Source organism: Labeo rohita, chromosome 8, assembly GCF_022985175.1.
Source record: "Labeo rohita strain BAU-BD-2019 chromosome 8, IGBB_LRoh.1.0, whole genome shotgun sequence".
Taxonomy (NCBI): domain Eukaryota; kingdom Metazoa; phylum Chordata; class Actinopteri; order Cypriniformes; family Cyprinidae; genus Labeo; species Labeo rohita.
The window spans coordinates 13,791,473-13,818,542 of record NC_066876.1 but is presented as its reverse complement, the minus strand read 5'-3'; the positions used below and the strand labels follow the sequence as shown (position 1 = coordinate 13,818,542).

The following is a 27,070-nucleotide window of genomic DNA, read 5'->3' as shown; positions in this document are numbered from 1 at the left end:
ACATTTACTAACGTGTATTCGCTTCCTTAGTTGATGGGTTTAACCAACAGAGCACTTACTGCAACAACAGTCAACAAAACAAAGGAGTTTTGTTGTGTGAGGAATAACTGGGTGGGTTGTGTAAGAAAACAAAATAAAATAAAATAAAAAACTACCAATCTTTCAAATAAAACAGTTTTGTCCACATCTGGATGGGCTGTGTGAGAAAACAAAATAAAATAAAATAAAATAAACTAAGAAACTAGCAATATTTTACATAAAACAGTTTTGTCCATGTCTGGGTGGGTTGTGTGAGAAAACAAAAAACAAAACAAAAAACAAAATAAAATAAAATAAAATAAAAAACTAGCAATATTTTATATAAAACAGTTTTGTCCATGTCTGGGTGGGTTGTGTGAGAAAAAATAAATAAATCAGAGAAATAAACTAAAAATCATTTATATAAAACAGTTTTGTCCATGTGTGGGTGGGTTGTGTGAGAAAAAATAAATAAATCAGAGAAATAAACTAAAAATCATTTATATAAAACAGTTTTGTTCATGTTTGGGTGGGTTGTGAGAGAAAAATAAAATAAAATAAAATAATCAAAAAAACAATCTTTAATATTTCATAAAATGTCATGTGGATATGGAACAGTTTATGTACAACAGAGCCATCTCCTGGTTGTCTAATGAAAACACACCCTCAGAAATGCCCTCCAGGTTGTCACTGCAGAGTGAGAAGCGCAGCGTTTTGTCAGGTTTGCCGTGCAGTTTGGTGTCATCAACAGGGGCGTCTCCTTGTCCACCATCTCCAAGATGCAAAGTCAGAACCTACAGACAGAAACAGCAGTCACTTACCAATATCACTATATTTGTCAACTACAACAATTGGACCTTCACAGCATGACATATCGACTAAAGATTCTGACCTCATTTTCAGACATCATTCCAGGTACAGTCTGCAGTGAGGTGCCCAACGAGATGACTAGCACATCCTCAGGTGTGACCTCCTGCAGAGACTCCTGGGAGCTGGCTTCAGTCTCACCCTCCTGGGCCATGTTAGATCGGCTTCGGCTGCGAGAGCCTGCTGGGTGAGGAAGAGCGGGAAAGGAGACAAACTGTCAGGGTTAGAGGAACAGCAAGGCTGCTAAGTGTGTTAGTAAAAGCCTGCATGGGCACTAGCACTCACAAATGCTCAAAAACCATGACAATAACATACAAGTGAACATAAACCAAAATAGCTTTTACAGATGAATATGTTTTGTTCCAGGCTGCTTAAAGACAAATTGGACCGTCCCCTTGTTATAGATGTTCGCAATATTCTAAATTCTTAAAAACGGCATCATTTATTGAAACTGGAATGGATAAAGGAAAGCAAACAAATCGAATGAAGAACACAGCTAGTGTGCAATATGGTGGGATAGGTGCAGGTACATCAAATTTATGACACTCATAAATGGTCTTGCTTGTCTGAGCAACTACAACTACATTTATATCGCTAGGGGCAAGTAATGCAGCCCAGATGTGCTACAGCGAGCAGCAAAATGCATAGCAGGGACACACACGGCAGACACAGCGAATGCTGGCAAATCATGGGTGAAGCGGTGAGAGGCTGGACAGGGGTGTTTGTACATGTCGGTCACGGCAGAGTGTCAGGGTTACCCACCAAATGGGGTTACTAAGGGTATATGAGCGGACAGGGCAGTGGCAGAGGGCTCCCAACACGTTATGGCTGCCAACTGTTGTCCTGATGATCATTGGCAGCAAGGCAAGAAAAAAAGGTGGAAGAGACAGAAGGGGGAAGTCAGAGAGTTGGTGAATAAGATAAACGGTGTGTAAAAGATCAGTAAATGAGTGTAAGAACAAACAGTAGATAATTAATAGAAGACCACTAACTGGTGTCCAGTGAGTTGTGCAGAAGAGATATTAGCTCTATTCCAAATGTAAAACAGTGAAAAAAATAAACAAATAAAACAACATAACCTAACAGATAAATTGGGCACAATCACCAATTAAAAAAAACAACTAAAAATCAAACAAAAAAAACGCCACTGAATTACTTTAATCAAACCTTTTTAATACTGAATGAAATATTTTTGATATTTTGAAATCAACATTTTAAATAAATAAATAAAATAACAAATAATAGTAGCAGCATTATCTTGTACATGTTATATTATTATAAATTATTTATTAATATTTAATTATTATATAAATAAATAAATATATATTATTAAATATATAATAAAAATAATAAAAATAATAACAATGTAATAATATATTATATTATATTATAATATAATATAATATAACAAAAATATAACAACAATAATAATAGTTGTAACAATAAAATTATTACTGCCATCGATTCTTAAATTATTATTATTATTATTATATAAATCATATATAAATAAAATGATACAACAATATAATAATATATTATCTAATATATAATATGATATTATAAAATAATATATTAATAACGTAATATAACAATATATATGTAATAGTTATACATTATTGAATATATTATTATATTATATTTCATTAATATTTATTAATATTTAATAATTTTTACTATGATTTTTATCATTATCATCACATAAATAATATATAAATAATTACTAATAATTATTATTATTAGTAGTAGTAATTATAGTAGTGGTATTATCTTATAACAATAATAATAGTCATAATAATAAAATGATTACTGCCATAGTTCTTAAATTATTATTATTATTAATTATTATTATCATTATTTTTTTATCATTATTATCAGATAAATAACATATAAATAATAATAATTAGTAGTAGCAGTAATAGTAGTGATATTATCTTATAACAATAATAATAGTTGTAATAATAAAACTATTAAAGTACAATGATTATTGTCATCCGTTCTTAAATAAAATACTATTATTTTTTATTTCATTATTAGTAGTAGTAGTAGTAGTAGTAGTAGTAGTAGTAGTAGTAGTAGTAGTATCCTTCATCTTATATAATTCTACACGTTATATTATTATTAATATTAGTAGTATTATTTAATAATATTATATTTAAATAATACTTAGTAGTAGTAGTAGTAGTAGTAGTATTTGGCATTATCTTATAACAATAATAATTGTACTAAAAATATTATTATAGTCATCCATTATTAAAGTATTATTATAATTATTATAATTAGAATTATTATTATGCATCCTCAACTACACAATCATATGAACAACCAGTTACTAACACCACAGATTTAAGTTTCACATCCTTAGTCCACAAAAAGCACTTTCAATATAAACATCACTGAAAGTAATGAAAGTTGCAGTTCAACAAGTGACTCGGATGTTGATTCAATACCCTTCTTGACAGACTCAGTAGGTTCATTTAGTGAAATAATTAATTCAATTAGATTCTTTTTAAACAATACATTAAAAGAGCCAGAATAAAGCATCATTAATTCTTGAATAAGATTATACTGGACTGCACTGTCTGCAATCAGAGAGTTAGTCTCCAAAGATTCTGCAGCAATCAACACGCGGTAAAGTTAATGTAAGACGAATACCAATAGGAAGTCTGTTCTTCTTGTTTGCGGGTGTGGTAGCTGGGGAGAGCTGGGGCGTGTTAGAGGGCGTGAGCTCCAGGCTGTTGCTCTTTGTCGTGCGGGACTGAGGTACATTGGCTAGTAGGGTTTCCAAAGCCAGGTGGTCTTCTTCTCTGAGCTGATCTCCAGCAGTGACACTACGCACAAAGTCCACCTAAACACAAAAATGAAGTTAAAGACATTTGTATTCTTTTTTTTTTTTTGGGTACAAACATACCATCAAGCAATCACTCCAAGCTGATATCCTTTCTTTATGTCTTCAGGTAATTTTTTAACTCATTCCTAATCAGCGCTGGTAATTAAAGCAGGTGGGCCTCATTATTCAGCTATCATCATTAGTGAATTTCAAACAGTGAGTCTAATGCAATAACAACATAGGAGTCGGGCTAATTGGCTCTGTAAATGACAGTGTGATGATGAACATCTTGCTGCTCATGCTGAGAAGAAAAACACAGGGAAATGGAGGGTTATTGGCTCTTGGGCAGGAGGAGTTAAAGCATTAGGAATGTAAAGGTATGCAGTATGACTGTTACTGCTGTATTAGCGGGACGGGTTTGGGCATGTTCTGCTGACGTTTGAAAAAAGGCGAGGTAGACAAGTCATTTTTCATTGATCTGAATCTTTTGTAAAAGCTGAGCATGGCAAAAATCACAGAGATATGTTTGGATTAGAGCTGTCAAATTAATTAAAAAGTGATTATTCATGTTAAAGTAATTACATGACACTGATTAATTAAATTAACCGCATATTATTATACATCAATATTACATAAAACCTCTGAAATGGAGAAAAAAATAAATAAATAAATCAATCAATCAATGCTGTACGCAGCTGCTATAATGTCTTTGAATTGAAACTACAAAAAAGTGGCTTTATTTTTGTTTGCTTTATTTCCATATCATTAACATAAGCCTGTCTACAGTCCACAGCAATCCATTATGCAATCAGTCTTGTGTGCTTACTCACATGCAGGTCAGCGGACACGATTAAACATGCTTATTTTAGTATTACGTTATATTTTCTACAATTGTACTAAGTTATACTTTAAATGGACAGTCCTAGTTTACTAAAGACATCCCACTGACATCTAAACTAAACAGACTCATTTGAACAGAGCGGTTTAGAAAATGTTCAAAGTATAAACATTTCCATAAAGACTTAACCCTTCTGGAAGGAAAAGGATGTGAAACTGCAAACGTATTCTTATAAAAGTTATAGTGCAACTTCTTACAAAACTGCAGACCAATATTTTAGAGGGATGTGATTTCACTGTGACCACGTGAACAGCCCGTTAAGATCATTTGAAAATCAGATGAGGTTTGACTTCCTTCCACACATTTCTTTTTTCACTGCATTACATACCAGAGCTAAAAGCTGATTATGAGTCATGTAAACCACTGTCCGTGTGAGGCCCTCCAATAAATTCATTGACGACATAGGTGGTGTCTCCACTGCTCTTCCACCGATTACGACATCCAAAAAGGCAGCAACACATGTCTAAAAAGACAAAAAAGGTAACTGCAATGAGTCAATCCACAAATAGAGTGTTGGGACATGTTAATGAACCATTTAACATTCCGTGGTTATGATTTGAATAGCATGCCACAACAGTACTAGTTTAATATTCACAATGTACTTTGTGCAGTATGGTAATATTCTGTATGTATGGAATACCCAGATGGCATTTGCTAAAATATAATTTAACTTTTAAAATAAATGAGTCAATGGCATATTACATTTTGTGGTCAATTTGTATTGAGAATCATGAAATTTCGCTGGAGTTGGTTGGTTTTCACTACTGAAATTTTGCTATTTTTACCATACTACTTTGTAAACTTGCCAGTATGCAATACGCCAATAGCCTATGTTTATCTTGATATAGCAACAAGGTGAGAAACACAATATAGATGAGAAAGATGATCAAAAACAAAGGGACTTTATAATTCTGGGTTTGTCTCTTACCTTATCAAACTTGGATAAACTGCTTTTACGTCGAGGATCACCATCATCCGCATCAGACATGGCTAACTGCTGCAACAACTGCCCCACCTAAAACATCAGATTACGCTTAATTTTTTAGAATATATTAGTATCACAGATAGATACGATCCACACAAAATCTGGATGTCTTTCTACAACAGCGTTTTAGTGCCATTTAAAAAAATAAAAAAAAACCTATTATGAGAATAAAGTCAAAACATTTTGAGAATAAAGTCGAAATTATAAGAATAAAGTCTTAATGTTATGAGAAAGTCATAATGTTTCGAGAATAAAGTCGAAATTCCGAAAATAAAGTCGAAATGTTTCGAGAATAAAGTTGAAATTACAAGAATAGTCAAAATTATAATAAAGAGAATAAAGTTATTATAATAAAGAGAATAAAGTCGAAATGTTGAGTTGAAATTACGAGAAAGAAGTCGTAATGTTTCAAGAACAAAGTTGTAATGTTTCGAGAATAAAGTTGAAATTATGAGAATAAAGTCGAAATTACGAGAATAAAGTCGTAATGTTTCGAGAAGAAAGTCGTAAGGTTTTGAGAATAAAGTTGAAATTACACGAGAAGTCAAAATTGTGAAAATAAAGTCGAAATGTTTCGAGAATAGAGTTGAAATTACGAGAAAGTCGTAATGTTTTGATAATGTTGTAATGTTTTGAGAATAAAGTTGAAATTATGAGAATAAACAACTTATAAACGACTTATACGAGAATATTACGAGAATAAAGTCAATGTTTCGAGAATAAAATCTAAATTAAACAACTTATAAACGACTTATACGAGAATATTACGAGAATAAAGTCAATGTTTCGAGAATAAAATCTAAATTACGAGAATAAAGTTGTAATGTTACGATAAAGTCATAATATTACGAGAATAAAGTCGAAATTACGAGAATAAAGTCGTAATGTTTTGAGAACAAAGTCGAAATTACGAGAACAAAGTTGAAATGTTTCGAGAATAAAATTGAAATTACAAGAATAGTCAAAATTATGAGAATAGTTGAAATGCTTTGAGAGTTGAAATTACGAGAAAGAAGTCGTAATGTTTCAAGAACAAAGTCGTAATGTTTTGATAAAAGTTGTAATGTTTCGAGAATAAAATTTAAATTATGAGAATAAAGTCGAAATTACGAGAATAAAGTCGTAATATTTAGAGAAGAAAGTCTTAATGTTTCAAGAATAAAGTCGAAATTACAAGAATAAATTTGTAATGTTTCGAGAAGAAAGTCGAAATTAAGAGAATAAAGTTGTAATGTTTCGAGAACAAAGTCGAAATTATGAGAATAAAGTCAAAATTATGAGAATAAAGAAATGTTGTGGGAATAAAGTCAAAATTACGAGAATGAAGCCGCAATGTTTTGAGAATAAAGTCTAAATATTTTGTGAATAAGTCATAATGCTTTGAGAATAAATTACGAGAATAAAATCATAAAATATTTTGACTTTATTCTTGTAATATTTTGACTTCATTCTCGCAACATTACAACTTTAATCTCGTAATCTTAGATTTTTTTTTTTTTTTTTTTTGAAATGTGAAATGTGAAATCCAAGAGCTTTCTGACCCTGCATAGAAAACAACGCAACTACCACGTTCAAGGCCCAGAAAGGTAGTAAGGACAATGTTAAAATAGTCCATGTGAAAGTCCAGCAGAACCAGACGCATACGTTGTGGTACTCAAGTGAACGCGCTTCGGCTGACACAGAAGACATGTAATTGAATAAAGTTGTTTTGTCATTTACTGGTTACTCTACCTGCATGAGGTTGAAACGTGCCACCTCATTGATTGGAGCATCTGAGATGATGCCGTATTGTTCAGGATTGACAATGGCTGGACAGATGAAGCAGGTGAGCAGCAAGTCAGTGCACATCGTCCTCACCTCCCCGACCTCTAACCTCTCCACACGTGCCAGCGTCTTATACATCTGTGACACAATCCAGCGCAGGCTCTGTGGGAAGCAATAGGTGTTCTGCTTCAGGTAGCCAATAAAAGTGTTGACCAAGGCCACCAGCTTGGCCTCGTTGGCCTCCACCGCTGCCTGAACTTTCCGGCGGTACTCATCTGTGCCTTTTTCACCAAATAGTCGCTCCTGCTGGGCCGGGGTAAAGCGCTCTATCAGTTTGGCTGGATCTGTCTCTAGATGGTCCTCGTCCTCCACCAGCAATTGCATGATGGGCTCGTGGAGGGTTGCAGTGAGGAAAAGCTTAGCTGAATACAGGCCCTCAGAGAAGAGTTTGAAGAGGATGCTGAAGGCACACGTGCCTCGCCGTAACAGACGACGAGGGTTGTCACTTTCCTTTAGCTCAAATTCCACCAAATAACGTAGCACCTAGACAAAGTAGGACAGCACAAAAGAAAAGAGTTACCTTCCTGGACCACAAAACCAGTCATAAGTAGCATGGGTGTATTTGTAGCAATAGCCAAAAATACATTGTATGGGTCAAAATTATACATTTTTCTATTGCCAAAAATCATTAGGATAAGTAAAGGTCATGTTCCATGAATTTTGTGAATTTCCTACCGTAAATATAACAAAAACAAATTTTTGATTAGTAATATGCATTGCTACAGACTTAATTTGGGCAACTTTCTCGATTTTCTCAACACTTTGTTTTTTTGCACCCTCAGATTCCAGATTTCCAAACAGTTGTATCTCGGCCAAATATTGTCCTATCTTAAACCACACATCAATGGAAAGCTTATTTATGCAGAAGATGTATAAATAAAGAAGACTTGACCCTTATGACTGGTTTTGTGGTCCAGGGTCACATATGTGGTATAAATATCTAATCTATAGATATATAAAATGAAGTACAAAAAATTAAATATTATAATAATATACATATCTATCTTATGTACCTGCAGCAGGTAGCATTCATCCTCTTGCATGATGCAGTTGCCATAGAGTGAGGTGAAGACTGTGTGTATGACCCCCTGCGTATGTTCATGATTGAGTCTCTCTCCTGCCACCAGACAGGATGCCACCAATCGTGGGTTCTCCCTCAAGCGGCCCAAGAACTCCCCATAGATGCTCTCCTGAAAGCCCAGTGTCTTATAACCATCCACAAACTGTGTGTCCTCCAGAACCTTGGCATGCTGACAGCATTCCGCAGGAGAGGCCTCCGCACTGGAAAGGAAAGAGACGCATTCAGAGAACTGGACTGCAGAGAATCATGTGATTAAATCTGATCGAGCTGGAGGTGCACTGGAATGAACGTGCAGATAAAGAAATATTTAGATACTATCTGCTGGTGGGCTACTCCAACTATTCAATACAAGTTTATAAAATCCCAAATGAATATCAAAAATTGTTGTCCTGAATGAACTTGAACTTGTTTTGAGAAGTTTCTAGCATTAAAGACTACCAGAGGTTTAATCATTTTTGGTGTGCTACAATATACTATAAAAAAAAAACTAATCATACAACTAAAACAGGAGGGCCTCAGCAAAATTACAAGGCGGCCTCAAGATAACTTAAAGGGATGGTTCACCTAAAAATGAAAATTCTGTCACTGATTATTCATCATGCGACACTTAAGACTGGAGTAATGGCTAATGAAAATTCAGCTTTGCATCAATGGAATAAATTATACTTTTAAGTATATTAACATAAAAAAAACAGTATTTTATATTGTAACAACATTTTGCAATATTACAGTTTTTTCTGAATATTTGTTTAAATAAATGCAGCCTTGATAAGCACAAGAAACTTTTTTAAAAAACAAGTTCAAGATAAATTAAACAGACAGTTCACTTAAAAATGAAAATTGCGTCATTGATTATTCACCCTTATGTCGTTACAAACTTGTAAGACCTTTGTTCATCTTCAGAACATAAATTAAGATATTTCTGATAAAATCCGAGAGCTTTCTGACTCTGCATAGACAGCAACAAAACCGACTCATTCAAGGCAGTGTTAATTTTGACAGCATATTCTGATTTAGTGCAAGTCATAGTCTTTTGACTAAAATGCCATTTAGTTTAGTCATCTAAATTGTTTTAGTTTTAGTCGACTAAATATCATAAGATATTTAAGCACAGTGAGTGATTTTCCGTCTTTCTTTTGTTGCTTAATTGACATCAATGCCACAGGCAATGGCAACTAAATTAGGCTGCTGTTCCTTTAAAGCCGAATGCACAGATGCAATGTACTGACACACATCTGATATTCTCCCAACTGTTTACGTTCACCTAAGACATAATCGAGTGTTTACACTTGAAGACTCTTCAAAGCGGACAATTCAACGTTATTTTGTGTGTGTTTCTCCATTATTGCGATGCAAAAAAGCACTTATATGTTGTGTGAGAGGTGCTGCTTTGGTGTTTGGACAGAAAAACAGACCAAATTGAGTTCTCTTTTCAAATTTATGTTTGCTCTTCTCTTATTCCCAGATACTGACATTTTTAAACATTTTATGAGATGTGCAGCAAATGTATGGTAGCTTATATCCCAACAGATAGATCAACAGGCTATGCTATGTTACAGTTCAAATGTACGCATCTAATCTAGTAACCACACAGTGGATTCATTCTGAATTAATCTGTTCCCAAATCGCCCCTCACTAACATTTCTGGCTTGTTTTTATTTGTTGACAAAAATGTCAATAGATTTTCATCATAGTTTTTGTCATTCAAAACAAGTTTTATTTCGTTATCGTCTCATTTTCATCGGTTAAAAAAAAGATGTCGTTGATGAAAATTATGACGAAATTCGAAATTCGTACTTCGTCAACGTTTCTTCTTTTATCATCTCCCACAAAAAAAGAAACTCATTCAGGTTTGGAACAACATGAGGGTGAGTAAACAATGGCAAAAACTTCATTTCTTTAAGTCTAGAACGAAAAAAGAAAGAATTAGTTGATCAGATGTCAGAACTTGCCAAGCCAGAACAGTCATTTGGCTCTTTCCCTAGTCTCTACCACTGAGATAATCCGCAATGTGATCTTAGTGATTCTTCCAGTTCAGTTGATCAGGTAATGAGTCATGAAAGAAAATCACGAGGAGAGCCTGCTGGTTTTACTGGTCTGGAGTGCAGTCACCTGGTGAGGATGAGGCGGTCGAGGTTGATCCTTTGCTGCTTGGCGATCCAGGCTGCGCGGTAGAGCCTCTCTGCTGTCTTAAGCACCTCGTTGTTGAGCCGCTGGATGAGCTGCTTCTCTGACGCCACGTACAGCCGTTCCTGCTTCAGGTGGTGGGCCAGAGTGTGAATGTCTGGCTTCACCATCGTTCAGCTCAGCCACGGCCCTAAAGACAGACAGCAGGACAAGCAAATTAATGGAACTGCAGAAGTATTTGCAACAGCATTATGTTAGCAGAGTATGATGTAAATACTAATACAAATTAAATACAAGAGATGGGTGGACTATGAGTAACAAGAGCTGAGTGCTATGATTTATATCCCATGCTACAGCAGACATCACAATCACTGGGCTATTAAAAACAATAGTTTTCATTATTAGTTTTGTGTGTTAATGTATTTTTGAGTCAAATTTCCTGCTAAATTAATTATACTGTAATTAATTACAAAATACTCTTATACACTGCTAAATTTGAAATCAGTTTTTTAAAGAAGAACGTTTTTTCTTATGCTCATCAAGGCTGTGTTTATTTGATCAAAAATAGAAAAAAATAAACATTTTTCTAGTATTTTATTATTTTATTACTTTTTTTTTTTCCCACACAAAATCCACCTAGTCATGGACAAAACTATTTTATATAAAGATTGCTATTTTATTTTATTTATTTAATTTTTTTTTTTTTTTTTTTTTTTTTTTTTTTTTTTTTTACACAATCCACCCAGTCATGGACAAATACTGTTTTATATTAAAGATTGATATTTTTAGTTTTTTTTTTTTTTTTTCTCTAATATTTTTGTACTACTTATATTTTAACGAAAAAAAAAAAATTCAACAATAAAAACACTGACTGATATACACATGCAATTATTACGTGGTTCTGGAACACGTCACCCTGATGGGTCATTCACTGTATTATTTTAGGTTTATTCACATTATAAACTGAACTTTATATCGCACTTATTATGGAGTTTATATTTGAGTAACATCAGCATAAGAAATTTAGTTTGATCTGGGCACAGTCCTAAAATGCATCGTCGACCAAGCGCAAATTGCATGGTCCATTTCTTTTCATTTTATTTGCATTTGACTGTTGAAGGATACGGTCTAAAAGATTTTATGTGGTCTTTGCATTGTCGTTTTGTTGCATGATTTAGCAATAGATTACTCCCATAAAATCCTTAATACTCAGTGCTGCCTTTGTTTTACCAATAGAATGATTTTAGTCAAAGATTTTGGCAGAGTTTATGAATGACATATGTTTGACATGCATTTCATGCCTTGCTTCTGTTTATGGTGGTTTCATGAGGTAAAATGAAACGCATTGAAGCTAAATGCGTCGTTGCCATTGCTGTGTGCTGACTCTGGGTAAAAAGGTGAAGTAATTAAAAAATGCTTTACTTCAGCATGCCCTTTGGACCTTTTAAAATTCATGCAATTTTCTTGTGCTGTATGTCCGTGTTTATAGTCTCGCAAGTTCCCTGTATGAAAATTGCTCTATTCTCTCCTGTCTCAGAGGAAATAGTGCAGTCTTCCTGTTTAGGCATGATTATTTGTCTCACACAGTTGGATTTGCACTATTCAGCAGCTCTGTTTATTGACTCTATATGTAGTAATTTTACTTTCATAATAGGCTTCATTTGCTTTTATCCTACCAAGGTACAGTATGTGTAATTCTAAGATGTGCTGTCCAGCTGTTATAATGAGGGTGTACTACTGACTCCCTGTTGTGAAAATTCATACCACACTAGTGACACTACACTTCAGAAGGAACCAAACTTGCTGCTAGTGAATACTTCTGCTTATTTCCCAGAAGTATTTTTACCTCTTACTCCATGCTGATTTACCGGGATGACTGGTATGACATTATGTCCAGACCAAATCAGGCAATGCTTAAAAATATAAACTCTGTTTTTACAAAAATATAAATGCAGTAAAAATTGTGAACAACTAAGAACGCAGGAAACAATCAGCCTGTTTAGTACAGTCTGTCATAATTTTGTATAGGCATTTGCCATGTTGAGACTCTTAAACACAGTTCTGGAAAATTAGATGTGTCACTTGACTCAATACAATATGACATATTGAACAGACTGTCTTTGAAAACCTTGTTATCCAGGTCACTGCATGTTTCTGGTAGATTGTAACTTAATTTTGTCTTTAACAACAGGAAAAACACATTCATTTGACTAAAATAACTGTACTAGACAGACTTTACTTCCATCACTCACAGCCTCTGTGTTTTTTTTTTCTAAAAAGTGTTTTTAAAAAAGTCTCTTATGCTCAGATGCTGTATTTATTTGATCAAAACACAGAAAAAAAACATTAATACTGAGAAATGTTATTACATAATGGTTTCTATTTTAATATACTTTAAAATATCATTTATTCCTATAATGCAAAGTTGAATTTTCATCAGCCATTATTCCAGTCTTAAGTGTCATATGATCCTTCAGAAATCATTCTAATATTCTGATTTATTATTAAAATCAACCATGTTGTGCCGCCAAAAATTTTTTTGGAATTTGTAATACTTTTTTTCAGAATTCGTTGATAAATAAAAAGTTACATTTTATTGTATTATTTTTCACACAGCTCACCCAGTCATGGACCAACTGTTTTATATAAAAGATTTTTTATTTTATTTTATTTTATTTTTTATTATTTAAATTTTTTTCTTCTTCTAATATTTATATTTTAATGAATAAAATTAACAGTAAAAACACTGACTGTTATACACATTTATTTTATTTTATTTTTTATTTTATTATTTTTCACACAACTCACCCAGTCATGAATAAAACTGTTTTTATATAAAAGACTGCTAGTTTATTGTTTTATTTTAAAAATATAAATGCAGCAGGGAGTAATCGGCCTGTTCAGCCTGAGAACTTTAAACAAAATAGCTTTATTTGACATGAATGAAAATGTACAGTCTGTACAGAGATCGCACTAGACTTTAACATTGTTCAAATTAACATCATTTTGACGGACAGGGTCGTAAAAATTCTGTCCTAATAATTCCGTCCTAATATATTATTACCCGTAATTTTTAAATTTCATATTTGAATTTGAATAACACATTTAATTGCTTTTATTTTTGTTCACATTTTCATTTTTAATCATGAACCTACAGGACGACACCGTAGTGTTTAAAGACAACAAAATACGCTGGGTAAAAAAAAAAAAAGAATAGATTTCTCAATTTTTTAATACATTCTCATTTTTATGAACCAATATCGATTCTTGAATCACAATCACTCTTTTGGTCTATGCTGTTTTCAGCTAATGAATGAACAGTGCGTAGTGCGTTTTCCTTCCAATAAATAGCAATAGGCTAGGCTTTGTGTTACTTCTGATATGAAAAAGTCTCAGATTTCAAATTCTGTCCATTTTAATTAGGATATTTAAGCAATAAATACCGTTTTGGCGCTCTTTAATGTGGCGTGATGGATCATTGTAGCTTCTGTGTACTCGCCTGTGCATAATCACATGCATAGGAAAACATTCGTGACAGTCTCGTTTTTGTTCTGGGTCCCCTGCTCTGCTGCCAGACTGGAGTGCACTCGCCACCAACTGGACAGGGGTTGGATTGCAGCTACAATTTACAATAGATCACCCTCAGGGTAATATTTCAAAATGATGGATGGCCTTCAAATTTTTCCGTCACTGATTAAAAAAAAAAAAAAAAAAAAAACATTCGGTTAACGCGACCTCGGAGTCTGTCATAATTTTGTATAGGCATTTGATATGCATTTTAACTCTTAAAAAATGTACTGACCCCACAGTTTTGAATGGTAGTTTATAAATAGAAATATTTAGCAGCGCTAATGTTTCCAGCACTGATAATAAATCAACACACTAGAATGGTTTCTGAAGGATCATGTGACTGGTGTAATGATGCTGAAAATTTAGCTTTGACCACAAAGAAGCTCGCGATTCTGGAGAAAAAACATAAGAAAACTAAACCAAATAATGTAATTTACTAGTGGTTCTGACAAACTGTTCATTGTTTATGTCTTTTAAAAACATATGAAGAGTTCAGATGCAAAACCAGCTAAAAGCCATCTCGGTCAAAAATGAGATAATGATACTGAGTGAATGCTTATGACACATATTATACGTCCATCAAATATTTTTACTTCCAACTCGCTAAATTCCAGCCTCAGCCCAGTCAGAAGTATCAGTACTTACATAGAAACCTATACAAAGTAGCCAGAAAGAAATGCTAATTTTAAAGAAATACGTCAGATGGATTTAGAGGCTTTTGCATCTGAACTCTTCATATATTCGTTTAAAAAAAAAAAAACACTCAATGAAGGAGTCAGTGTCTCACTTCATTAAGACTTGTTTGACTATTGTAATCTCCTGAATGAATGATTCAATGACATACTTTTTTTTTTTTTTTAAAAGGCAGTTGTCGCCACCTCCTGGCGGAAGAGGATAAGCGTTACAATACATACAAGTGTTGTACACAAGATACTTTCGTTTTGATCGCTACTGTAGACAATAAGTGTTTATACCCAAACTCTAAACTCTAATCCCAGTACTTCTATTGTATTACGCAAATGTCTGTAACACAGACATAATCATTATAATGTGGTTGAAAAGATGGTTTGTGTTGCTTTTTCTCCGTTCACATTTACCCCGACCCTCTGATTCATTAACATGGGCAGTGACAAAACGTGCTTCTCACGCTGCACTGACACTCGCGATGTGAAACAGTCCTAATAGACATAGCTAAATCGTTGTCATTCAGGAATACGATTTTAAGGATTCATCATGCAGCTCTAACGTAAACACTGCAAAATGTTTTGCGAGGATATCGCAATCTTTTATATAAAAGAGTTTTACCCGTGACTGGGTGAGATGTGTGAAAAATAAGATAAAATAAAATAAAATAAAAACAGAATTTTCAACTGGATTTATATATATATATATATATATATATATATATATATATACACACATATAAAAACTTTAATACAGTGGTATATAAATATACCCAGTATATAAATAGCTAGCATTTAAAATAAAATAAAATAAAATAAAAATTTAATTAAATAAAATAGCTATCTTTAATATAAAACAGTTTTTGTCCATGACTGGGTGGATTGTGAAATAAAAATTAAATAGCTAGCATATAAATAATACTTAAATAATACACTGATGTTAATCAGCAGCAGCATACTGAACAGATCAAAGCATGCAGTTGCTAGATTCTCTCTCTCTCCCTCTCTTATATATATTATATTATATTATATTATATTATATTATATTATATTATATTATATACATATATATATATATATATATATATATATATATATAAATATAAATATATAAATATAAACTTCACAGAGTGTGAACAGCTTGGTTGAGAAACACTGTGCAAGTGTGCATATTGCAGCTATAACTCAATTACAAAGCCTGGACTACCGTGACCTGACAGACACTTTATGTTTCATGAATGGCCAAAAAAAATAATATGCAAATCACATTAGCTGCCTTCGCTTTCTCACATAAAGGAGGGATATAGACAAACAGAAAACACCCACACAACACCCACTCTCACTCTCTCTCTCTCTCTCTCACACACACACACAAAGTATTAATGTGCACATGCAAACTAGAGAAAATGCAGAAAATTCGAATAATTTCTTGGACCGTTCCTCAGGCACAAAGAGGTCTTTGTAAAGCACAGTTACACAGGAGAATGTGGGCCGAAGAGCAGCCCAGAGACGCCCTTGATGGAGCCCGGGCCCCCTGCGCATCGGTACAGCAGCCCACAAACGCAGAGCGGAATCAGTACATCGCGGAGGCCTCTTGTACCACTCACTCCTGAATCAGCTCAACCTCTTGTCATCCTGCCAAATAAAGCACATCACTGTGCTCACTGTGTTTTGCAGTTGAATGCCATGGTATGTGAAGATTTAGCCTTGGGGGCAGAGGAAAAGGCCACCTATTCACTCACTTTCTTTCTCTATTCTGAGACATTTAAGGCAGTTGTAATGGCTTTCATACTTTATGTGTCAATAAGCTTATAAATACTGCAGGGGATGAGCTAGGTCACACTGAGTAAGCATTAAAAATGCTTACAAAAGAAAAACCTATGAAATAAATCAAATAACTAGGGCTACTTTTCTATACTTAGTTGGCCATATGGTACCACATTTATGTACACTACCATTCAAAGGTTTACCATTCAAAAAAAATCTTTTTACTTCTTTGGCAAGATTTTTTTTCTTTTATAATTTTATAATTGTAACATATTAAACTGCAACAATATTTTGCAATATTACTGTTTTTACTGTATTTTTCATTAAATAAATGCAGCCTTTGCAGAGATGCAGAGATTTTAAAAATAAAATAAAATAAAATAAAATAAATATTACATGGTTAAATGCCCATTTTTGGCAATATTTTTGCTTTAATAATTTTATAATTGTAAGATATTAAATAAATTGTATACATATTTTGCAATATTACTGTTTTTAATTAGGGCTGGGCGATATGGACAAAAAAAATTATCACGATAACTGTTTTCATATCAGTCGATATCGGTAATTATCACGATAAATCTCAAATCTTTATTTCTTTTATGTTTAAAGTCAGATTTTTGCTCCAAAGTGAAAGTTTTTGTTCATTATCAATCAGCAACATCTGTAAAAATTGTAGCAACCTGAGCTTTATGTGGTTAAATTTATTCTGACCCAGTTTTTTTTTTTTATTTATTTATTTTTTAAATTAAGCATTAGTCTCCCATAGTAGCGAACATACATTTTAGATCATGATAAACAGTTAAAACCACAGTTTTAACTGTTTTATTTTTACCACTATGGTAAAAATATAACTACATGGTTTTATAAGTAGCCTATTTGTATGGAAAACAGTAGTCTAAAAACATTAAGTATAAATGCACATATCTTAAATCACAAATACATACATGCTATAATTATATACCATTACTCCTGTAATAAAAATCAATGTGAATACCCCACATTTCTGCCACAATATCATGGTGTGTTACTACAGTAAATCCATGGTAATTAATGGAAAAGCCTTCTGACTGTCTCGTTGCACACAGCTTTAAACTAGTTTGAATCACAGAGTCATTTGTGCTCATCACTGAATTCAAGTGTTTCACACTGGATCTCACAGAGCTGTTTAGTGTTCGCGTGACAGAGCCGTTCACATATCGCGTCTTTTGTGCGCTCAAGTTCAGTACTTCAAATGTAGGCGTGCGGCAGCTGCGCTCATAACGGAAGTGACGCGCATACGGTACGATGCGCTCAGTTTTTCCAGGCGTGTCCGTGCTGCATCGAGATAATAAATGCATCTTTTCTAGTGAGCTCGAAGTTTGCCAAGTTTGAACTTTGGTCCGAGCGGATGAACGGTCCGTGTGGCGCAATTCAAATCAGTCGCGCTGTTTCGTTCTGCTTTTGGCACATAAATATTATATCGAACATTTAGCGAACTCCTCATATCACTTCATCAAGGAAAATTATCGTTATCAAATTATCGCCCAGCCCTATTTTTACTGTATTTTTTTAATAAATGCAGCCTTGATGAACATAAGAGACTTATAAAATAAAATAAAATAAAATAAAATAAAATAAAATAAAATAAAATAAAATAAAATAAAATAAAACCCAAACTGTTGAATGCTTATGTATTAAAAGTAGTATTTATTATATTAATATGACATGGTTACATGCCCATAATTAAATACATTTAAAAAAATTAAAATAAATAAAAAGTGTAATTCAGCCACAGTATAAAGTGGACTGTAACAGGATCACAGAAAAATAAAAATAGGACATTTTTAACTAATATACTGTTTTTCTTCCACTGCCTAATTTCTGGGATGGGAAATTGAAGGAGCTAAGAACATTTTCTACAGAACAGATGTCCCATCTCAATGATCAAAGATAAACAGAACATCAATAGATCTATAAAAAAAAAAAAAAAAAAAAAGTTTCACATCTTATACAATCTAAAAAAAAATGCTGGGTTAAATATGGACAAACCCAGTGACTGGGTTGTTCTGACCCAGCAGTTGGGTTAAATGTTTAACCCAACCTTCTGGGTAGTTTTATTTAACTAAACCATGGCTTAAAATGAATCAGGTGTAAATTAAGAATCAGACACACAGTTACCACAGGCCTCAGCAATAATCAAAAGATGAACATTAACTAATAAGCAATTTAATTAATTAAAACTACCCAACCCAACTACTGGGTCAAAACAACTGGGTTTGTCCATATTTGGCCCAGCATTTTTCGAGTGTACAAAAAGACAGGCTGAGTTATTAGGCAGCAGTATTGTTTCTACTCTAAAACATCCCAGGGATGTTTCTCTGGTGGCAAAAGACACACTGCAATATACTGACTGCCAATATCAGCAGTGATAAATACACAAGCAACTAAAACCGACAGATCAGTCTACTTTCACTTTTTTTTTTTCAGCTTTCGTACTGCAGCCGATGCTGTTTTTAGCAACACTGAGAGAAAGGCACTTTCCAAAAGCATTGGGAACAGGAGGAAGGTCCTTTTTTCAGTTCCTCTGTTTTGAAGAGCTGCATTTGGATTAGATCTGACAGCATTTGAGCAGGTAGAGCAGACCCACTCTGAGGGGGAAAGGAGAGAGAGATGGATGTGTGCCTAGTGTATTCTTATGCAAGAGAACAAAATGTCTTTTATTAAATATCTTCAAGCACACAGCCCAGGGGTTTTAAAGTAAGGATATGCAGATAACATTTTTCAGAGGCCAAGCACAAGTACTAATACTTTCTTTTTGGCACTTGCTGATATGATACATGAAATTCAGTACTGCTGTGTCATATTCAAGTATAATACAATGCTGTTATTGTTACTGTTTCCTTGTTATTCGCTTCCCAGAGGCTACTCGATTTTCTACTGATGGAAATGATTGAACTCCCTTTCATTTGAATGATGAGCATGTCTGCACTGAGCAAGTCGACAGCACTCATGTGCACACACAGATTTCTGCTCACGCAACAGCACAGTGTGCATTAACAACGGCATCTTGGTGCATTCATCGTCTAAGAGCTTTTTCTTTTCAAAACTTACATTATTACTCAACATTTACTGTATTAAAAATACAGTAAAAATAGTAATATTGTGAAATTTAAAGTTTTCCATTTTAATATATTTTAAATTCTATTCTGTGATGGCAAAGCTGAATTTTCAGCAGCCATTACTCCAGTCTTCAGTGTCACATGATCCTTCAGAAACCATAATAATATGATGATTTGCTGCTCAAAAAACATTTATTATTATCAGTGTTGAAAACTGTTGTGCTGTTTAAGTAAACATGAAATTTAAATTGTTATTCTTTATGCAGTTTTACAATGTTTAATATAAACACTTGAATATTTTTGTGGAAATCCATTTTTTTGATGAATAGAAAGAATAAAAGGCATTTATTCGAAATATAAATCTTTTAAAAAATGATGAATGCCTTTCCTGTCACATACATGAAAAAGTATTCATTTCTTTCAAAAGACAAAATCTTACAAACTTTTGATAGTAAATCAAAATTTAATACAAACATTTAAAACCGTTACTTTCAAGAGAACCTGAGCTCCTGAAATATTAACATTACAAAGAGCACACAGCTGTATTAAAGTTATAAACTCGATGCTGTATGTATTTGTTAATATAAACTAAATTTATAAATAATAAAATAATAGTAAAATAATTCAATTGACAATTTAACAGTCAAAGCGATTCTTTTTAAGACCGACTGACCGGAAACACTCAGTGTGAGTTGCGTGTAACTCTCAGGTTAGGTAGGTGCCTTAACAAGGATCCGTTTTTCATTTCTTCTTCCTCTTTATGTCTGGTTGAAGCAGTGCTCTCAGTGCCCTTAATACACAGCAGTACAGAGCTGTGTGGGATATGAATCACAACTCGAATGCAGCATCAGGCACTTTCACATGTTTACAATGCACCAGACCTGACCACTCATGAGAGAATCTACCCACACTCTCCATTCAGCAGTGAATGCCATTTGACTTTGCAATGGACAGCATTGTGGATGTTCTAGTGACCGGGCAGATTAGAAATCCTTAGTGGAAATAAAAATGTTTCCTGGGCATTATGAACCCAAAGAGACAGCATCTGAGGAATGAGGGCAGGTAACGTGACTGGGTGGGGATGTGACAAGGAGTGGGATGCTTTCTCTGTGGCCAGGCATCCTAACCACATTCCCATTTACAACTACATAAATGTGCATGCAAAGAGATAAAACATATCCATACTGAAAGCCCTTTTGGGGTATTCAGATCTGCATTTTTCTGCTTCTACTGGTATCTGACTGACCACTGAAAATCCCATAACCAAGCAGTCTTTCTGAGAAATCTATTTTATTACACCAGCCAGGCATACAGGAGGGTGTGGGAGTACTGCACGGAAATGTCTCCAAACCAGGATGCATTCTGCTCTCTTCAGACAATGCGAAACAGTATCTATGTGGTTTGCAAAAATAGTGCACCAAGCAAGTTCGAGGACCTTGGCAAAAATCCTGAGATAAAATAACAATCACATGCACAGCTTAGCATCAGTCATCTTTGAGATTTTCACAAGGAACATCTTGGGTCTAAGAAACACCTGTATATGCCAATACATAAAGGCAATATTACACCTCAGAAAAATTGACAGCTGAAGTAGCACGATTGTCAGTAACCAAATGAGCAATTAAAACTTTCTTAAAAAATAAAATTAAAAAAAATAAAATAAATAAATAAATAAAATTAAATATGACTTAAGTCAACACACAGATGACATAAGCCTCCTGTGAATTACAGTTTCAAGCTGCTCCCAGAAACCATTATCATATGTCTCATGTTATATATAGAGAAGTCGTTGACAGATCTGAAAAACTCGGTTAATTACATCAAAACGAGGCCAACAAATGATTCCTCAATAAAATAAATACAACAAACATTCCTCTCACCTGAGACTAAATTTGAAGTGGGCATACACTACCAGTCAAAAGTTTTTGAACACTAAGATTTTTAAAGTTTTTTAAAGAAGTCTCTTCTGCTCACCAAGCCTGCATTTATTTGATCTGAAGTACTGCAAAAACTGTAAAATTTTAAAATAATTTTACTATTTAAAATAACTGCTTTCTAATTGAATATGTTTTAAAATGTAATTTATTCCTGTGATTTCAAAGCTTAATTTTTAGCATCATTACTAGTCAATATTCATTCCAATATTCGGATTTGCAGCTCAAAAAAACATTTATTATTATGTTGAAAACAGCCGAGGAGAATTTTTTTTTTTTTTTTCCAGTTTTCTTTGAACAGAAAGTTCAGAAGAACAGCATTTATCTGAAATCTGAAATCTTTTGTAACATTATTAATGTCTTTATGATCACCTTTGATTCATTTAAAGCATCCCTGCTAAATAAAATTATTCATTTTCTATCATATCTATCAACAGCAAATCAGCATATTAGAATGATTTCCCAAGGATCATGTGACAATGAAGACTGGAGTAATGATGCTAAAAATTCAGCTTTGAAATCACAGGAATAAATTACATTTTAAAATATATTCAAATAGAAGACAGTTATTTTAAACATAATTTTTTAAACAAATTCAAAATGTATTGCTGTGCTTCGGAACAAATAACTGCTGGCTTGGTGAGCAGAAGAGACTTCTTTAAAACACATTAAAATCTTACTGTCCAAAAACTTTTGACTGGTAGTGTACACTGAATCCCTTTCACTATTTTTTCTTTATTTTAGCATAGGAATGCTATATAAAATTCAGTAAAGGGTTTTAATTTACCATCAAGGCAATAGATGCCGGAATAGATATTACAATATTAGATTTAAATTAATTAACCAATATCAGATATTTAGTAGACCCAAACTGAATATTTAACTGTGGGCTATTGCTTCCATTAATTTAACACTAGTTCAATTTAGCATTCATTTAAATGGATTGCATTATCTTACGGCACCGATTTAACCTTTTAAGAAGAAGTGTGTGTGTGTGTGTGTGTGTGTGTGTGTGTGGCATTTAAAAAAAAAATTTAAAAAAAAAAAAAAAAAAAAAAACAGAGTTCATCCAAAAATGAAAATTCTGTAATTTATTTACCTTATGTGTAAAATATAATTTGAGAAATGTCTCAAAGAAATTTGGAAGTCAACAGTCATTAAAATTGTCTGGTTACCAAGATTCATAAGGTCATAAAGGTTTGGAACAACATGATATGACACAAATCACTTGAACGGTATGGTTCATCCAAAAATTAAACTTCATTTTTGGATGAAACACGCCTTTCAGATGTTTTTAAACATTTTAAAGGCCAATATCAGTAATGTATTGGTTATCAGCCATGACATTAAAAAAATAATTCTTGCCTTATCTGTACCTGTGAGAATTTTCAATATGTGGTGCATCCTTATTTAAAAAGTCATTAGAAATAAAATAAATCAGTTCTGGAACCATTGCCTCATACTAAAAATAGTACACTGTGGAATCTCAGAAAAGAATGAATCACATCCTAGTATATTTACAAGCACATGATGTTCAAGACTTGCCTGTTTTCTCAGTTTCGCTAAATACCAACAGCAAGGTGCCAAGAAAAATATGCTAAGCGCCCATCTGACATTACTACATGTGTCAGCACACTCTCTCCTGCACATCAGCACACACACATACTATCAGGGGCTTCACACTTCCTAACTCCTGACCCTGCTGAAAGCACATCCTCATGATTGACCTCAGCATCACCTCACAGCAAATCCCAGCAACAGTGTGGACACTGCCACAGTCACATGACACAAAACTGCAGTCTGTTAAAAACGCAAAACATCCATTAAATCTGAAATGGTCTGGCAGTACATAGCACCAGGATATCTGGCAGACGTAGGAGTAAACTGGCATCATGAAACTTCCTTACTGAGCTTTCACTAAACTATTCAAGCTAAAGAAGGTGTAGAGATATCATCAGAACACCACTAAAATAGTTAGTGCATCAAATAAACTCCAGTATACTACTTAGAGAACACTGCTGACCTAATGTCACAGCTTTGGCATGTGTTGAGGAGATGCCATGGGAGGAGTTTCATACCCTCGATATGAGGCTACACGAGGACGGACGAACAGTTGGGGGATGAACCAGATCAGAAAAGCAGCCCGTCCTGTGCCAGTCACACAGCTGAGTGATTAGAAAACAAGAGCGCTCGAGGATTTGGCAGACTTCTAAGAGAAACAACACCAGCTTTTCTGAGACTGTGTGTGTGTTTGAGCAGGAGAGCTCATATGGATCACAGTTTCCCAAATTACCCGAAGCGCATTCAAATTTATTTTGTGTTTACTCATAATTATGTCCAATCAAAGCATTCCGGTGCTGGTTTAGTCTAAAACCAACGGGACTTTCAGTGCGTAACATGGTGACAAACAAAGCTTAATGCTTTGGCTTATTTTGGATCATTTTCATAGGCGGTTAAAGTCACGATGAAACAGAAATAGCAACAAACCTTTTTTTTCTGTATTCTGAGGTGCATCTGAGTTAAACAGATTATCAAAATAAATATATATCTAGGGCGGGGACTTGGTTCTAGTCATCAGTTGTTGGTTGGATTTTCACATTTAGGCGGTGCACCAAAAATTAATGCATTATTAAAGTCGATTATATTTTAAGTGGACTATATTACTGGAGCAGCTCTGGTTATATATAATACCTGCTTAAATATAATAATTAAAATGAAACACATGCACAGATGAATAGTTCGCAATAAAATCTATAACGCACATTTACAAAATATATACAGATTTTAAGCTGTACAATACATTTCATGCCGACTTTAAGTAATGGAGAAATTGGGCCGTTTAAAAAAAATAATAAATAACAATAATAATAATAAGCTCAATACTAACTACTAAATTGTTAAAATATCAAACTTGCAATTGAGCTGTTGGTGGTCATAATCACATTAGCATTCCTGCATTTATACTTTCTTTCCTTTTCATCCATTTCTCTTTACTATATGTGACCCTGGACCACAAAACCAGTCATAAGGGTCAATTTTTTGAAATTGAGATTAATACATCATCTGAAAGATGAATAAATAAGCTTTCCATTTATGAATGGTTTGTCAGGATAGGACAACATTTGGCTGATATACAACTATTTGAAAATCAGGAATCTGAGGGTGCAAAAATCAAAAAATCAAAAAAATCAAATCATTGAGAAAAATCAACTTTAAAGATGTCCAAATGAAGTTCTTAGCAATGCATATTACTCACAAAAATTAAGTTTTGATATATTTACAGTAGGAAATTTACAAAATATCTTCATGGAACATGATCTTTACTTAATATCCTAATGATTTTTCGCATAAAAGAAAAATCGATCATTTTGACCCATACAATGCATTGCTGGCTATTACTACAAAAATACCCGTGCTAGACTGGTTTTGTGGTCCAGGGTCACGTATGTGTCCTAAATTACGGATTTTTATTTCACTAATTTCCTTTCATTTTATCATTTCAAAGAAATTACCATTCTGTAAAAATGTGCTAACTAACCCTACCTTTAGGGATAGTTAGGTTACTTATGAAATGAAAATAAGCGACCAGTATGCATAGCCTTGAATTTACAGATTTGCGGCTTAGTCTTAAATACTGTATACATGGTTACGCACTTGACATCTATCACAGAAATGAACTTTTCCCGCATATTTCGATCACTGTGAGAAATGTCTGACGTCAATCGCCTAAGAGCCATTAGTATACATAGAGATTACCACAACAAAATTGGCTGTAAAACCTAGTGTTTGTTAAAGGAAATCATACAAAGCACTTCAGCCCTTAAACTGTCAAATAACACACTGTAGCTGGCATTATCACACTAGCATGACTGTCAATGAGAAGTGCATGACAATAACAAAAGCTGCAAGAGTCGGTGTATCAGCGAGCAGCATCGAAGAATCATCGTGTTTTATAGCCCAACAATAAATGAAATACCTAGCTTTGTAGCGTACTGAAATCGACATTCAGCGAACAATACGACAAGAAAACGAAATATGTTCCTAAAAGCTTAGTTTGGCAACAAACGATCTTAAAAACAAAAGGTGACAACATGACCGAGACAAGCAGGCCGACAATCAGCTAACGCTTAGTTCGCTAAAGTGTCACATTAACCAGCTCGGGCCAGCGTACAACAGACTTACCGAATAATTTGACGGCTGGGTGTGAAGTAGTGATTCAGTCGCGACTGGTATGGGTGGGTTTTACAGTTTAGTTGTCGTTTCAGTCCTCCAAAGGTCCTAGCTGCGAATGAAAGAGATAAAAAGCCCTCCGTCGTGAGATTTTCACCTCCCTTTAGCAACAGCCACAGCGCACAGCTGTCATCAAACGGGGACGCGCGCCACGCGCATGCGCAATTCGAACCTGCGCAGATCTTTTTTATTGACAATATTTACAAAATTTGGCACAAACATGCAATTCGCAACAAATGTAAAAAGTAAAGAGTACACAATTACCTATATATATAAATAAACACAACCTGAATGCGTTTATCGTTGTTGAGGTTTTTTTTTTTTTGTGTGTTTTTTTTTTTTTTTTTTTTTTTTTTTAATTACTTTTAACGTTATATTTAAATTGTAAGGATTACCTAAGTTACCCTGGAACGCTTGAAATTGGCAGAATCATTACATTGTTTGACCAGCAGGTGTCGCTAGCAGTATATGTTATGATTGTATAATCCTAAATATGCTTTTTTATGAAATGCTGTCGAGAATGCGTTGTGGAAAGTTTAGTTGTATTCTCAGTTTTGGATTATAAATCTATCAGATATGACTGCCTTTCTGTTTATGTTACAATAATAATGTTATATTTGCATTCTTAATCTTAAATAAGGCAAAGGAGTGTACATGTGGCAAAAGATACGTCAAGGAAAAGGAAAACATCTGGCCCTTTTATAACAGATCAATGTTTTATTACGTAGCAACCTGAATATGTATAACAGTATATGGCTTTTTTATATATATAGTTCTGTCGTTTTTGTTTTTGTTTTGTTTTTAAGTGTGTTTTGGTGTGTTTTTAACCAGTTATGTGGACTCACCTCTGTACTGTGTGTGCAATTATAAGAACTGTTGAAATTAATTTGATGAAAACAGTTAATAGTTATATATAGAAGCTTTCTAATTGAAATGGATCATTTTTAAAAACCTCTAGTGGAACTGTAAGCAAATGTATACAAATAAAATACAATACAAATGAGTGAAATTGTAGCATTCATTTCTTTATTACAGATTGCATATATAATAAATAATATCATATGCCACGACAAATTAATAATATATAATACAGATGGACAGAACAAATTAAAAATAATACAGATTATTATTCTGTAAAATATATTTTTTGTGATATTT

The 27,070-nt window shown here is 33.7% G+C and overlaps 1 protein-coding gene across 6 annotated transcripts in view; it reads right to left on the bottom strand.

Annotated features, from left to right (window-relative positions):
• gapvd1 (GTPase activating protein and VPS9 domains 1) overlaps positions 1-26,055 on the bottom strand; it is a 54,901-nt gene extending 28,846 nt beyond the window's left edge. For 2 of the 6 annotated variants that reach the window (XM_051116250.1, XM_051116252.1), the window contains exons 1-10: positions 25,865-26,055; positions 10,613-10,817; positions 8,433-8,700; positions 7,327-7,902; positions 5,539-5,625; positions 4,939-5,073; positions 3,538-3,730; positions 1,648-1,728; positions 911-1,068; positions 683-812 (exon numbers count right to left, since the gene is read on the bottom strand). In XM_051116250.1, coding sequence (XP_050972207.1) covers positions 683-812; positions 911-1,068; positions 1,648-1,728; positions 3,538-3,730; positions 4,939-5,073; positions 5,539-5,625; positions 7,327-7,902; positions 8,433-8,700; positions 10,613-10,797 — 1,813 coding nt within the window. In that variant the 5' untranslated portion in view covers positions 10,798-10,817; positions 25,865-26,055. The remainder of the gene's footprint in view (positions 1-682; positions 813-910; positions 1,069-1,647; positions 1,729-3,537; positions 3,731-4,938; positions 5,074-5,538; positions 5,626-7,326; positions 7,903-8,432; positions 8,701-10,612; positions 10,818-25,864) is intronic. The other 4 variants (XM_051116254.1, XM_051116255.1, XM_051116251.1 and 1 more) reach the window with 3 other exon arrangements.
• Positions 26,056-27,070: the final 1,015 nt, after the last annotated feature.